This window comes from Schistosoma mansoni, chromosome 1 (assembly GCF_000237925.1).
Source record: "Schistosoma mansoni strain Puerto Rico chromosome 1, complete genome".
Lineage (NCBI taxonomy): Eukaryota > Metazoa > Platyhelminthes > Trematoda > Strigeidida > Schistosomatidae > Schistosoma > Schistosoma mansoni.
The window spans coordinates 6,243,889-6,259,344 of record NC_031495.1 but is presented as its reverse complement, the minus strand read 5'-3'; the positions used below and the strand labels follow the sequence as shown (position 1 = coordinate 6,259,344).

General features: G+C 34.1%; 1 protein-coding gene across 1 annotated transcript in view; it reads left to right on the top strand.

Moving 5' to 3' along the window:
• The window catches only part of Smp_124250 (putative high-affinity cgmp-specific 3,5-cyclic phosphodiesterase), a gene marked incomplete at both ends in the record, with an annotated part of 44,405 nt that overhangs the window by 22,449 nt on the left and 6,500 nt on the right, over positions 1 to 15,456 (top strand). Inside the window, one exon of the mRNA XM_018793088.1 lies at positions 13,923 to 14,086. Within this exon, the coding sequence (XP_018647635.1) occupies positions 13,923 to 14,086 (164 nt within the window). The remainder of the gene's footprint in view (positions 1 to 13,922; positions 14,087 to 15,456) is intronic.

Below are 15,456 nucleotides of genomic sequence, written 5' to 3'. Positions count from 1 at the left end.
AGTGGGATGACGAGTGAATTATCTCAGTGATCCACTCTCTGAGAAAATCATAATCATTATGCGAAGGTGTTGCTGGACGATTGTCTGACGCTTAAATGTGATACTCATAAATCATGTTTTCACCAACTCATGTCACAAATAACTGGATTGTTGTTTCTTGTATAATGATAATTGTGAATTACTTTTCATAGAATAATAGACATCCATCCATTTTACTAGATTGTCGGTGGTGTGGTGTGATATGGAATGGATTGGAGTTAAGCGAAGGCTAATAAGAAGCCTACGCAATGATCGTGAACAGTGGTGGGTAGCGAAAGCAAGAGAGATGGAAAAGGCAGTGGCAATAGGTAACAGCAGACAGCTATTCAGACTTATTAAAGAAACTGGCATTAGGAACCCAACTATTAGCGAAACTATCTCAGACAAAGATGGGCATATCATTCATTCTCAATCCAGGAGATTGGATCGATGGGCAGAACACTTTAGGGATCAGTTCAACTGGCCTTCAGCCACACTTCAGTTACCCACGATCCCCAGTCATCCTGAATGGCAAATTGAGGTAAGTCCTCCAACTCTCTACGAGGTTGAAAAAGCTATAGGAAATCTGAAGCGAGGGAGAGCCGCAGGCCCTGACAGGTTTACTCCTGAGATTTTTAAGAATGGTGGTCCAGTACTAGCAACGAGATTGACTGAGGTTTTAGGTAGAATCTGGGAACTGGACGTAATTCCATCTGACTGGTCCCAATCACTGATTGTGCCAGTCTATAAGAAAGGACAAAAGACCTTCTGTGACAATCACAGAGGGACCAGTTTGACTAATATAGTGTCTAAAATATTAGCTTCAATAATACTCGGACGCCTAACCAAAGCTCGTGAAGAGCAGACTAGAGAAAACCAGGCTGGTTTCCGACCTGGACGTGATTGCAAAGACCAGATATTCACTCTACGTCAGATCCTAGAACATAGACATACATTCAGACATCCCACAATAGTAGTATTTCTTGACCTTAAGGCGGCATTTGACTCCGTTGATCGTGAGGTTCTATGGCAGTGTTTGTCAGTGAAAGGAGTACCAAAGAAGTACATTAACCTCATAAAGGCTCTCTACTCGAACACAACTGGTCGAGTTAGAGCCTATGGCGAACTGTCATCAGAATTGGTTACCTCAAGTGGTGTTCTTCAGGGCTGTCCACTCTCCCCATTCTTGTTTAACTTTATCGTTGACATGCTTTTAGAGATATCACTTTCATCATCTCAATCTCCAGGAGTTGAACCTTTACCGGGAGATTCACTTGTTGACTTAGAATAAGCCGACGACATAGTTTTATTCGGTGAAAACGCTGACAAAATGCAAAGTCCTCTGACCACTATAAGCAACAATGCAGGCATGTTCGGGATGCGATTTTCTCCCTCGAAGTGCAAAATGTTACTTCAGGATTGGGTTGCATCAACACCTGAACTAATGATAGGGAGTGAAGTACTTCAGCGTGTTGACAGCTTCACTTATCTTGGGAGTCTCATCAGCCCTTGTGGTCTGGTGTGTGACGAAACCTCAGCACGGATACAGAAGGCTCGTCTAGCTTTCACCAACTTGCGCCATTTATGGCGTAGGCGAGATATCCGTCTAGCAACAAAAGGACGGGTTTACTGTGCAGCAGTTCGTTCCGTCCTACTTTATGGAAGTGAAACATGGCCGATAAGAGTAGAGGATATTCGTAGGCTCCTAGTGTTCGATCATAGGTGTCTTCGAAGCATTGCTCGTATATCCTGGGACCACCGGGTAAGTAATGCAGATGTTAGGAAACGGGTACTAGGTAAGGATAGCAAATCGATTGATGAAGTAGTGAAACTTCATCAGTTGAGATGGCTGAGACATGTGTTACGTATGCCCAACCACCGACTGCCCCGACGTGCAATGTTTCATGGTGTAGGAGTAGGTTGGAAGAAAGCTAGGGGCGGCCAGACCAAAACATGGCATAAATCCATGAAGTCGCTGACAAGTGGACTGGGCCATGTTGGTAGGTGTAGACTACCTGGTTGGGATTCGCGAGATAATAGCAATCGATGGTTAGAGACCTTGAATGACATGGCTCAAAATCGTTTGCAATGGCGCAGGTGCATCCACTCTTTGTGTTCTACCAAATTCTAATCTTCTGAATTCTTCATGTTTCTATCCTTTTTCTCTTTCCAAATTTATTTCACTGTATTATACTCCTTCAATAACATCTTCAATCCCTTATCTTTCACATAATACTTATACTCTTACTACTTCTACCACTATGGGATTCGAATCGACAACTTCATCTCTGTGCTAATGTGGTATGGCAACTCGAACTGATGTACGTACGTACGAAGTTCTACGTTGTAACTGACTGACTGACTGTAACAGAACTAATGTATACAATATTACTGGTAATAGAAGAGATTAGACATGTACAATATGATTGAACAATAGAAAAGTATAATATAATTCATAAACTCAAAATCTAAGAGAAGAAAAAGATTGAATGCATTTACTCTATGTTCATTTATACGTATATATATACATCGATATATAGTCTATGGTTCACTTTTCGCTAACTATTAACCTCTACTGTATACTTGTAATGAATAACTATTTTAATTATTATATAGTCAAGTATACTATTTATTTAGTATTACCGATTAATACTAATACAACACTACAATCTTCATTAAAACACATGAACACTAAGAGAGAAATGAATTAAGTTCAAATTCAAAGTCAACCATATGAATATTCTATTCATCTTTGGTAATAATTAACAATTAAAGAAAATATAGTTGAGATCATGAGTCAATTGAAGCTAGACCACCATGGAAAACCTGGAAGCACTGGGCGGCTGTTTCTTCCTACTCTAGGACTCCTCAGAAGTACGCACCCACGATCCCGCCTCGCGAGATTCGAACCCAAGACCTACCGGTCTCGCACCAGAGCACTTAACCTCTAGACCACTGAGCTAGCCGGCATCCAACGGTGTTAATATCTAACTTCAACCAATCCACGAAAGAAAATAGTTATGAAATATGTAAAGTGATTATACAATAAATTGAAATAACTATACACTACAATTTTTTCATATTTTCTTGTTTGTCTACCTATACAAATATTATGAATTGGGATCGAAACAATAAAAGGAGAAATACACAAATAAATAAACGAATAAAGATATTATAAATAATGACGTTGAAAACAACAATATGACCATTGTATTATGTCTATTTTCTTCTTTGCTTTCTGTTTTTTTCTCTTTTCTATCAGATGTATTGTATCATTAAAATGGTAAATTTACCATTGTATTTATCCTCAGTGGATTTACTGATTCTATTATTCTCCGCTTTGTCACATGATCTTGATCATCCAGGTTTTACAAACTCTTACCAGGTAAATAAATTATTATTATTTGATTATTTCTTTTTAAAATTTTGCTTCAAATAAACCTATTTGATATAATATGTTTGTCTGACTAAAATCAGTTCGTAAATGTAAACCATGAAATCCAATCATTTCCACAGACACCCCTCCTTTTTCAGATAGGGATTTCTAGGAGTTCAGCAAGAAATCGTGACCAGTTAAGTTCAACTATATGGAATGTAAGGCAGTGAATTGTTAATAATATAATGGGGATTATTTAAAAATTTCCTGAGTTGATTGGATTTAAACTTGTTACCATTAGATACCAGATCAGTGGTCTAAAGATCAAACACTAGCCATAAGACCTGAAGGTCTTGGGTTCGATCCACAGTGGGGTTGTGCATGGACATTTCTGTAGAACAGTCCTATACTAGGATAAAATAGTTACCCATAATGTAAACTATGTAAAATATAATTATTTACAGTAGTGGTTTTACTGTTATTATTAGTAGTTGTACTATTAAGTTATTATGTATAAATGTTTGATTAAGATATATTTACAGATGAAAATCATACTTGCTACAAATCCTCACCCGATCTTCTATAACCCAGTGATTAAACTTTCAATTAACTTGGTGAAAATGTATACAATGAATGAGCATTGAATAATCATTTACTATCAACCGTGTCGTATAGAATTCTCAAAGGACAGTATCTTATGTATATATACATTTTAACAAATATAAATGTTGTCTAGTGAAAATGTAGTCAAATAAAATAGAATGAATAATTCAGTAATAAACTAAATAAAATTATCCTGTACGATCATTCAAACAAGCAAAGATGGATAGTGGCTAACAGTGGAATCCAGGACGCGCGTTCCGTCCTATTTGGGACTCGTCGGCTGGATGTACCTGCATCTCAGAGTTGATATTCACTCAGGGACTCAAATCCAGTATTGTTCGATTCAAACGCCATTGCGTTACCCACTCAGCCACTGAGTCCTAGCTTGTGAATTAAGGCAATATCGAGGCAATACGCATAGTATGCACATATGGCCAATAAGAGACTGACCAGTTGCAGTCCTAAGCATCAATGGGAAGGTTCAAACAAACAATACTAAGTGGATCATTCAAACAGTTTAAAAATTGAAATCCATAGTAGAATTTAACTTCAAACCTTGGCATCCAATTAGGACATTCCCTGTTCATGAAATATTACTTCTTAATAACAACAGACAATTAATATTCTTTGAATGAAGTGGTTTTTGTGAAGATTGTTTTAATCCATAAAAAGTATCGGTCATGAGTCGATCCCTTTTAGGTACGATTACGAACCAAGGTCAACTGGGTAGTAGTTTCATCTTAATATGAGAATCTTCGGCATTGTCCACCTACAACTACACTAGGAATTAACACTATTATATTATACCGCTTGTATGCATATATATATATATATATATATATATATATATATATATATATATATAGTATATTGTTCAAACATTGAAGGTTTATCACCTTCCTTTGTTTGATTAGTTTGTACAATGTATTGAATTCCCCACTAAATGAAGTTAATGAGCATTGTTGCTTTAGTATATATATGAGTCTAATTGCAATTGGTAAGAGTTTAACGAAATATAACACAATAACATACAACACAATAATACTAGACTCGTTACATAATGCTTTATGGAGCTGATCCGCTCAGGATGCATATTTATCAACTAAGATCAATTACAGTCCTAAATACCAGGAATAGGAATTTACAAGTCACCACTAATACTTTCATACACATTGAACAATTCAGTAGCTTAGTGGATAACGCGTCGAACGTATGGAGCGAAAAGTATCGGGTTCAAGCCCTGATATAGACCCCAACACTAAGATGCAGGTACATCTTGCTGACGAGTTCCGAATTGGACGATACACGTGCCCTAGATTCTACTGCTAACCTCATATCAAATGTACTAAACATACACAATTTTAATAAAATTTATATAATATACCTATTGTATATCCCTTGTTATTTTTAAATATCCATTATGTATGACCTATTTTCTACGCTTCTCAAGAAACAAGCACAACTATAATGAGGTTTAGTACATAATAAAATTATCACTAATTTGAATATGTTTTGCAGAAGTTCCCAAAACTTTTAAATTGCTGATAACTATTTCAAAATATAACCCTTGACTTCTGTAATTTTACTGACCATAGAAGTGAACTATTAATTGTATGTTTACGCTGTACAATTTTTCTCGATTTTAAAATTTCTAGGAAGTAGTAAGTTGTAAGTGTTCTGTAGAGTACTAAACATAAAAATAATTTACATATGAATTAGTTTTATTTTTAGTAACAGTTTAGTGGATAGGCAATAGTTTAGAAAATAAGCATTAAGCTTTATAATTTACTTACACTCTATTACCTAACAAACTATTAAAACGACTGTTGTCAGTCAGTAGTCAGTCAGTTACAACGTAGGACCAGACACACATATGCATCGGTCCAAGTTGCCATATCTCGTTAGCACAACGACTGTTGTACATAAAGACATTGATTTTCATTGGTTTTATTTAAAGAAGTAAATATGTATCTTTTTTAAAGATATTTACTAATACGGCCGAGAGCGGAGAGAGACTGCTTGTACTTTGGAAGTGCTCTCGTTTGGTCACTCATTTATACCCACTGCCATTCAGATCGTACTCACTGCTTTCATGGCGGTGGTGTTGTTGTTTACCTAAGTGAGATGACGGATAGCGAATCTGCGAGGTTTTAGTAGGATCAGTGATTACAGAGAAACCTGTCAAAGAAGTTGAAAAGCCCTGATTCCAAACTAATGTTTTACATGAGCAGAAGCTTATAGACCTGTCGTGAGATTTTATTTCCTGAATTACTCACTGGCTTATAAATTAGACGGTTAGGTTAAAAGTGAAGGTAGTACTGTCCTAAGTAAACCACCTGATTCAACCTGGACGCTCGGGCAGCCCACTCACAAATATGATAATGAGTAATTATGGAGAAAATGCTCTATTCGCTCCACTCAGCTTCTTTCTCAAACAATACATACAATAACTCTGTCTGTTATCCCAGAAACGTTCATATTGTGCAATATTTGCCAGCTAATGGTTGGAGTGAAAAAGGCGGAGAATCAGTCAGCTTATGACATAAAGCCATCGTATGAAAGAAAGGTGTATAAGCTGACATCTTTCAGTTCGTCACGGCTCCTCAGCTGTGGAGCCCTAGAGACAGTGTGACTTAGTAGATCTAAACGTTATTAAATACCGCTTAGAATAGAAGTCAATGGAGGTCCTGTTGTGTTTGAAAAGAGAAGTGATAAGTTGTGATTAATGGGGAGAGTCTAGCCAAATAAGCAGCGAGACAAATCTCACTGATGACTTTTAATGTCGGTTACTCCATATTATCGTAAACAAAATAAATCTGCAAAAACTGATCACTGTATCTTTCATTTCACTAGTATTAAATTTTCATGATCTTTGTAAGATTTATAGGTCTTAGGCTCCTACGTCCTATATGTAATCACTAGTTTTCACTTTTGAGTAGCTTCCAACAAAACGTAATATGACAAAAAAAACCCGATTCCTTGAGTTATTTGAGGCCTGTGTGATCGAATTTCGATACAAGAGAGCAGATGCGTCGGTCTTATCCGAGTACCGATTGATTCGTCTAGATTTTGTGTATCTAGTACTTACTTCCTTCTGCTAACCAATAACATAATAATAGTGGGAAAACAGCCTATATCAATACTAAACGATCATTGATCCAGAATGTCATTTTCTCATGCTCACCCACTCGCCAGATAGCCAGAACAAAACACAAAATACATCAAGTAGAAAACTTCTTATCATACAGTTTGAATTTATAAATCATTCATTCATAAGAGAGTTCCGAAAATTCAATTTTTATTCCTCATCTATTCCGTTATAGCACAATGAAACAACTAGTTTCCTTCAACTAATATCGATTCATAATAGTAATACTAGTAATCATATCAGTGATACAAATAATACTGATAGTAATCATGAAGATTATCATTGTCTTGTGGCAAATAAATTTTTATCAAATCTATAATTATAGAATATAAACTAAAGACAAACAATAAAAGAAAAATCTTTTTATTTGAATTCAATCAGTTTAATAACTGATAACCAATAATGGCATATGGAGTCCAAGTGTTGTTATTACTCTTATCCTTTGTCTCTTCTTTTCTTTTCTGTTTCGATTCTTTTTTTTTCCCGTTGCCCCGATCATTCTGTTCATTTAAACCTTTATACGAAATCACTGGGTGTTTTTTTGTATTAGCTATACCAATTAATCTAATAATCAGTATGAAACAAGTATGGTGTATCAGCAGTGGCTTATTGTATAGTGTCATATGAGTTTATAATAGTAATGATAATAGTATTAATATAGATAAATGAGTATCCTATTTATAAATTCCTTTTGATGATAGTTACAGATTTATTTAACTGTTTTCTTTCTTTAAAGAAAAGAAAAAAACAAACATAAGAAAACGAATCTTCTAGAAATGATATGATCAAAAATCGATCTAATGATAAACTATCTTATACAATGATACACATATATTGTTGTATGTATTTGTATGTTTGCATGTATGTGTGCGTATCTACATACACTACTATAAGATTCATCTTTTTTTTTCTTCATGTCGGTATGCTTCTTCGTTAACCCAAATCTGATTATTAGCTCATCAAAAGAGTAATATTTTTTTTTGTTAATAAGAATAATAGTTTTTTTATAGGAGTCAGTTGGTTACTGAACTGCTTCTTTTTCTACTTCTTTTAAACTTGTAATTTACTTTAGTTAGTTAGTTTTTATTAGAGAATTGGTTGATAGAGTAATCAAGTTGTATTATCACTGCTTACGTTAAGCGTAGAATATTAGGTAAGAATGATAAACTGTTGGTGATGAAATTTGTAAACTGTCATTGAATAACTTTTTGATTGAGATCATGAATCAATCAATGTTAGGTCACTACTGAAAACTTAGAAGTACTGGACGGCCGTTTCGTCCTAGTTGTGGGACTCCTCAGCAGTGTGTGTCCAAGATCCCGCATCCGGGATTCGAACGTAGGACCTTCGGTCATTAAATAAGTTACTTTAGGTAACTGTTACACATTTTTAGTCTGCATACATTTCTAGTTTTAGGAGATTAGTTTGGACAAAAAGGATATATGTAATCAACCCAAGGCATACATATAGCATCAGTCTGTGAAGTCTTCGCCTAATGACCTGTGCAAACTTTATAATTATTGACTATGGCGAGATAACTATGATCAGTATGTGCAAACCTTAGGCAGCATAGTTCGAAATTGTGGTGGACATACACTTATTCTTTATATTTCCTTGTATTATTTTCTTGTTACTGTGACTTGAGGTATATCCGACTTCACTTAGTATATATATGCATCGTATTCTACGTTGAGTGATGTCCGTGCCCATCTTCTACCTAATGTTCTCATGTTTTTCTATCAGTATAATACTTCATAATAGTTTATTCAATTGTTATTATTATTATTATTAGCTTTATTCAATATTATATTTTTGGCACAATATAGAATTCTCCAACAAGTTTACGTTTCTTACTTCTTCATCCTTCCTGACGATAAATATTGAGTGATCGCCAGTTAGAAGTTAGCAGCCCAGTCAATCAACATCTGGATAATGTACATTCTTCTCGCTGCATATTGCCAGCAACCACGATATCTCTGATTAGGCCTTCTGTAACCCTTACAGCGAAAGGTCTTACACTTTTCAGAAACGCACCTGAATAAGTTGTGCGATTAATAGGCATAATGATGTATTAAAACAAACGAAGTTAGATAACTTGTTGAAATATCTAGATGACAGGAACAGGTAGCTCAGATGTTTAAACAGGCCGCCATAGATCAATATTCATTCATCGCAATAAATAATTATCATATTAAGTTTGGTTTCTATTTTTAAAAGTGTATTAACAGGTACTCTAAAATATAGATTTGATCGATAAAACGCGATCACAGCACAGAGAAAAGACTAGATAAGCATAAAATCGCCCAAAATTATAGGTACCTCTCCATAACGAGTACCAAATAATACGAAATGTAGATCCATGGTTTCATTCTGGCTACCTATAACCACCTAACACATTTACTCTGTCTTTATCATCTTTAACTTGTGGAATCGAATCAAAAAACCTTTTTTATTATGTTTTGAATCATTCATACGATGTATAGTTTGATATATTCCATGATTAAATATAACATACGAACGTGAATAACTTTTAAAAGACGACAGTTGAACTGTTAACATCAGTATAAAACTAAAATTTGTGAAACTTCGCCAATACATATTGTTGTTTTCAAAACTGATTGATTTTCAAAGAAACATTCTGCCAATTGACTGAAATGTTATCACAGTGTGATTATGTTTTGTAGGTGTAGACTATAGGTGCCATACCACAACCTCTGAACATTTTGGGCTTTCAATTAGTGTATAATCGCCGCAGATTATATATGTATAACATTAATTTTGATGGACTTTTGACTCATGTACTTTACAAATTGTGTTCGAAATCTACTTTTAAGATTGATTTGTATTGGAAGGTTATTATCTTCTTTATAATTCTAAGAATATAATAAATATTAGGTAACAATCTGATTTGTGTATTAATCAACTGTAAAACTTCAGTGTAATGTGGTGGAATCTTATTTAATCTGTTCACACTTAAGAGTTCAGTTATTTTTGAAGACTAAAAAGTGATTATGTAATCTTATTTGTATTTTCCTTTTAAATGACTGAATCCTGTCAACTTTATGACCGCTATCGATCAAATATGAAAGAACCAAGCTTCGTATCGACTTGACCATACCTTTGCTTTTTAGCCAACATCTATTTCTCATACTCTCTGCCTATATGTGTTACAACGATTTATTTAATTTCAATATTTGAACATGGTTCTTTTATTCTTGTTTTTTCTTCAAAAAAAATCAAGGAGAAGAGCATGATAAAAACCCGAAAAATCATTTGTGGTTTTCTTGTCCTCATTTAAGGACTTATTGCATCATTTCAACGTAATTAATATGTATATACCTTCTACTTACTCTCTTTCTTCTCTCTTACACATGTTGTAGTTAGTTAACTTTTATTATCTTACCAAACCAACAAAAAAAAATAGATGTGTCTGACTAATTTTTTTTCAAATTTGTGTGATGATATCAAGCAAATTATTATTATTTTATATTTTTGTTAAAATCTCTGATCTAGATCATTCATTCAATCATCTAATTTTTGTTTTGTTTGTTTTGTTTTTTTTTCCATTTCTACAATGAGAGAGAGAGAAAAAAAAATTTAGTTTGGTTAACTTGAAAAAAAAATTATTGATTTTTGAGCTAATAAATATTCTTCTAGGTAAACCAGTTAGTTAGTTACTTAGTTAGTTGATACATTCAATTTGATCGTGTCTCAGTGTTAAATTACACGCGTCACCATTTAGTCTTTAGTTAAATACAACAATATATTTTATTGACGTAAGCAAATAAAGATACAAGATATGATAGTGGTGGTGGTGGTGTCGTAGTGATGATGATGATATTGGTCGTATTATTATTAGTAGTAGTAAGTGTAGTGATAGACATTAACGTTCAGGCCTGTCAGTTTAAACTCAAGGTCGAATTTTGATTGGCCATGTGTTTCTCTCTCATTCAGCCTTCTTTTTTTGTTTTTACTTTGACGTCATATCATTTAATTTTACACACTTAAACTGATAATCATAGGAATACTAATACTAATATCATTACTACTACTACTACTACTTATTATTATTATTATTATAGTAATCATAGTAACAATAAAGTCAATAAAGGAATGATTTATTTACTCTTGTAGGTAGATGGAAATTGCAAATTTGTTATCAGTTATTTTTCTTTTCAAGCAGTAGATAATCATTAGCATTACATGTTTAAATGTATGTTAATTTGCTTGCTTCTTTATGTAGGTGACTAAATCTTTCTTAATTCAATTAACAGGAGCAATACTACTACTAGTACTATCACTACTACTAATAATATTCAACGATAATTATATTGATGAAAATATTCAAATCATACATATAGATAGATTATCACCAAGTGGTAAATAACAAATGAATAAATAAAACAAAATAAATTCATGTAAATAGATAACTAAGATCCATTAGCAGTGACAAAATGAAGAATTCCAATAAAATCGATCATTTGTCCCAAAATTTGAACAAATGAGTGACCTTGAGTGGCTAGTTGCTAATCAATAATTTTGTTTTTTATCTTTTTTAAATAGCCTAGTTGATTGAGAATCTGTTTTTTTTTATACATCATGTCATAATTCTTATGTACTATAGTTTAGTTTTGGAGAGTAAGTGAGTGAATGCATAACTGTTTCTTGAATGTATCGACCAAGGACCTGTGAGAGAATGACAATGAAACATATAAAACTAACAACCTTATTGTTTTTTATCGACACTAATTCGTATAGTTTGACTGATTAGATTGGTCATGATTATGTATTTGTTTATTTTTAACTTATATATTTCTTACTTACTTACGCCTGTTACCCCTCGTGGAGGAGCATAGGCCGCCCACCAGCATTCGCCATCCCACCCTGACCTGGGTAATGCTTTCCAGTTGATATTCATCCTTTTCATATCTGCTTCTATTTCCCGGTGTAATGTGTTCTTTGGTCTTCCTCTTTTCCGCTTCCCCTCTGGATTCCAACTTAGGACTTGCCCCGTGATGTAGTTTGGTGATTTCCTTAATGTATGTCCGATCAACTTCCAACGTCTTTTCCTAATTTCCTCTTCAGCTGGAAGCTGGTTTGTTCTCTCCCATAAAAGGCTGTTGATGATGGTATCTGGCCAGTGAATATTGAGTATTTATAAATACTTGTACTTTCTTGACGATGGTTGTAGTAGTTCTCCACGTTTCAGATCCGTACAGTAGGACTGTCTTGACGTTCGTATTGAAGATTCTCACTTTGATGTTGTTTGAAAGTTGTTTTAAATTCCACATGTTCTTCAATTGTAGGAATGCTGTCCTTGCTTTGCCAATCCTTTCCTTTACATCTGTATCAGATCCTCTTTGTTCACCAGTGATGTTTCCCAGGTACGTGAAAGATTACATATCTTCTAGGGTTTCGCTATGAAGTTTGATTTGGTTGGCGTTCTCCGTTTTGTATTTGAGAATCTTACTTTTTCCTTTGTGTATGTTGAGGCCTATTGATGCAGAGGCTACTGCTACATTAGAACTTAAGTATAGAATAAATTAATTTTTAAACATTTGGAAAGATTAAACTATACAGACCTTATGCTGGTAACAGAAATTAATGAGGTAATATAAGGTGTGATATTTTTCTGATCAATTATTTTTAACCCTTTCTTGTCGTGGTGTAGGATCATTGTTGCATGTGCTGCTCGTCTGAAGGAAATACATAACTAACGTTAAACATATGTACATTCGATAGCACGATTTCACTTTCTGACCACGTACTTTGCTTCTTTTAATCTTACTTCTGTCCAACCGATTTGGGTTGTATGATGTCCGACCTTAAGGACGAATATTCGAGCTAATGTTGATTGATTAGGTCATCATGCTATACAAGCCTTCATTCATATCAAATAAGGTATGATTAATAAAGTTTTATAATTTCTCGTTGTTGAAATTTAGGACTATAGTTGATCAGTCTGTGTTGATATATGTGTATCCTAAGCGAATTACCTAGTAATGGCTTCCTTATTACAAGTTTTATAATATTTAGAATGATAGAATCGAGAAAATCTGTTTAGGATATACATATATCAACAGAGATTAATCAATTATAGTATTGAAATATTAACAACCAGAAATTATAAATCTGGACTATATACATACATGATAGTAGTGTGGATGTATTGTGATAATAGTAATGTGAAGTTAATTACGAATAAATGTTTCTCCACTCATTTTGCTTTGTTTTCTAAGTATCTGAATGTTAAACATGTAAATCAAATCAATCGGTGATTACACTATTATAATTGTCAGTATTATTATTACAATTGAGTAGTATGTGATAATGAAACGAAAGGCTTGATAATTTCATTGAATATCTTTGTATGATGTAATTTGTAATACTATGGAGAAATATTGACGTTAGACATTAACACCGTTGGACGCCGGCTCAGTGGTCTATCGGTTAAGAGCTCTGGCTGGAGACTGGTAGGTCCTGGGTTCGAATCTCGCGAGAGCGGGATCGTGGATGCGCACTGCTGAGGAGTCCCATAATAGGACGAGACGGCCGTCCAGTGCTTCCAGGCTTTTCATGGTGGTCTAGCTTCAATCGACTCATGATTTCAACTTTGAAAAATATCTATTTGTTTGACTTTTTCTCCACTGAATTATCCTTCAACATATTCAATTAACTTTTTATGCAACGCATACCAGCTTTTATATTCTTATCACATTCATAATTAAGTGAAAGAATTTGATCAGGTAACTAATAGTATTATTATTATTTATATAGATTAATTCTGGCACTTGGCTTGCTCTACGTTACAACGATATATCACCATTGGAGAATCATCATTGTATGACAGCGTTCGATCTTATCACCAATAATCCAACGGCAAATATTATCAGTGGATTAACGCCGAATGAATCACGTCATTTTCGTAGATCTGTAATAAGGTTTGTCTATTTGTATACACATATATGCATCTATTTTCTTTTTGTTAAGTATATTTTTTCTATCTTAAAGATAACATCCATATGATTATGAGGTAATGGAGCATTTTGTATTCTATTATAACGATAATTTTGAATTTTCCCTTCCATTATTCCATTTTGCATTTAGGGTCAACTTTGTCTGTATCCATTTTCCTTAACTTCCTTATCCCTATCTGTAAGGTTTTTATTTACTGAAACATTTCCTTCTCATCAATATTTTAACATAAAAGATATTGAAGATAAATCCAGCTGGCGAGTCCCAAATAGGACGAAACGCGCATCCTGAATTTCACTGCTATCCATCATCCATCTCTGCTTATAATGCTTGTGACTTACGGCAATATAGAGGCCCTCCGTACAGGATGCACATATACCAATAGGCGACTGATCAATTGCAGTCTTAAACATCAATGGGAAGATTCAAAAGAATGAATAAAAGAAGGTCAGGTAAAATGGACAAACAATTTAGAAATGTATATACCCTATTGATTTTTGTTTGTTGTTACTAAACTAATCAGAATATATATATATATATATATATATATATATATATATATCCCATTCATTTGTTTTTATTGTAATTTAGAGATAATAAAGTTAGTTAGTGGTGGATGTAGGACAGCTAATAGTAAAACACAGTACGTTCGTTACATCCTATTTGAAACTTGTTTACTGGATATACCTACACCCCCCAATGTTGACGTCCACCACATTAAGATTAAAACGCAATACTTTTCGCTTTTAACACTCAACGTATTATCCACTGAGCTGAGTGATTGTACATGATAGCCAGATTCGAGTTCACTTAGCTAACTAGTTTCGAATAGGATGTAACACATATCCTATATATTCCATTGCTAGTTACTACTGACTGCTGACACTAAAATCAGACAACTTTCTAGTATTTTTTAAATTCTCAATAGTTATCTAACTTTAATCGATGGTTGAAGACCTTGAATGACATGGCTCAAAATCGTTTGCAATAGCGCAAGTGCATCCACTCTTTGTGTTCTACCAAATTCTAATCTTCTGAATTCTTCATGTTTCTATCCTTTTTCTCTTTCCGAATTTATTTCACTGTACTATACCCCTTGAATAACATCTTCAAACCCTAATCCTTCGGATTACTGTTTATACTTTTACTACTTCTACCACTATGGGATTCGAATCGACAACTTCATCTCTGTGCTAGTGTGGTATGGCAACTCGAACTGATGTACGTACGTACGAAGTTCTGCATTGTGACTGACTGACTGAACTTTAATCGATTCATCGTCTTAGTAAAACAGTAAGATTTTCAACTTCAACATTCCTCACTTATTGTTCCCTCG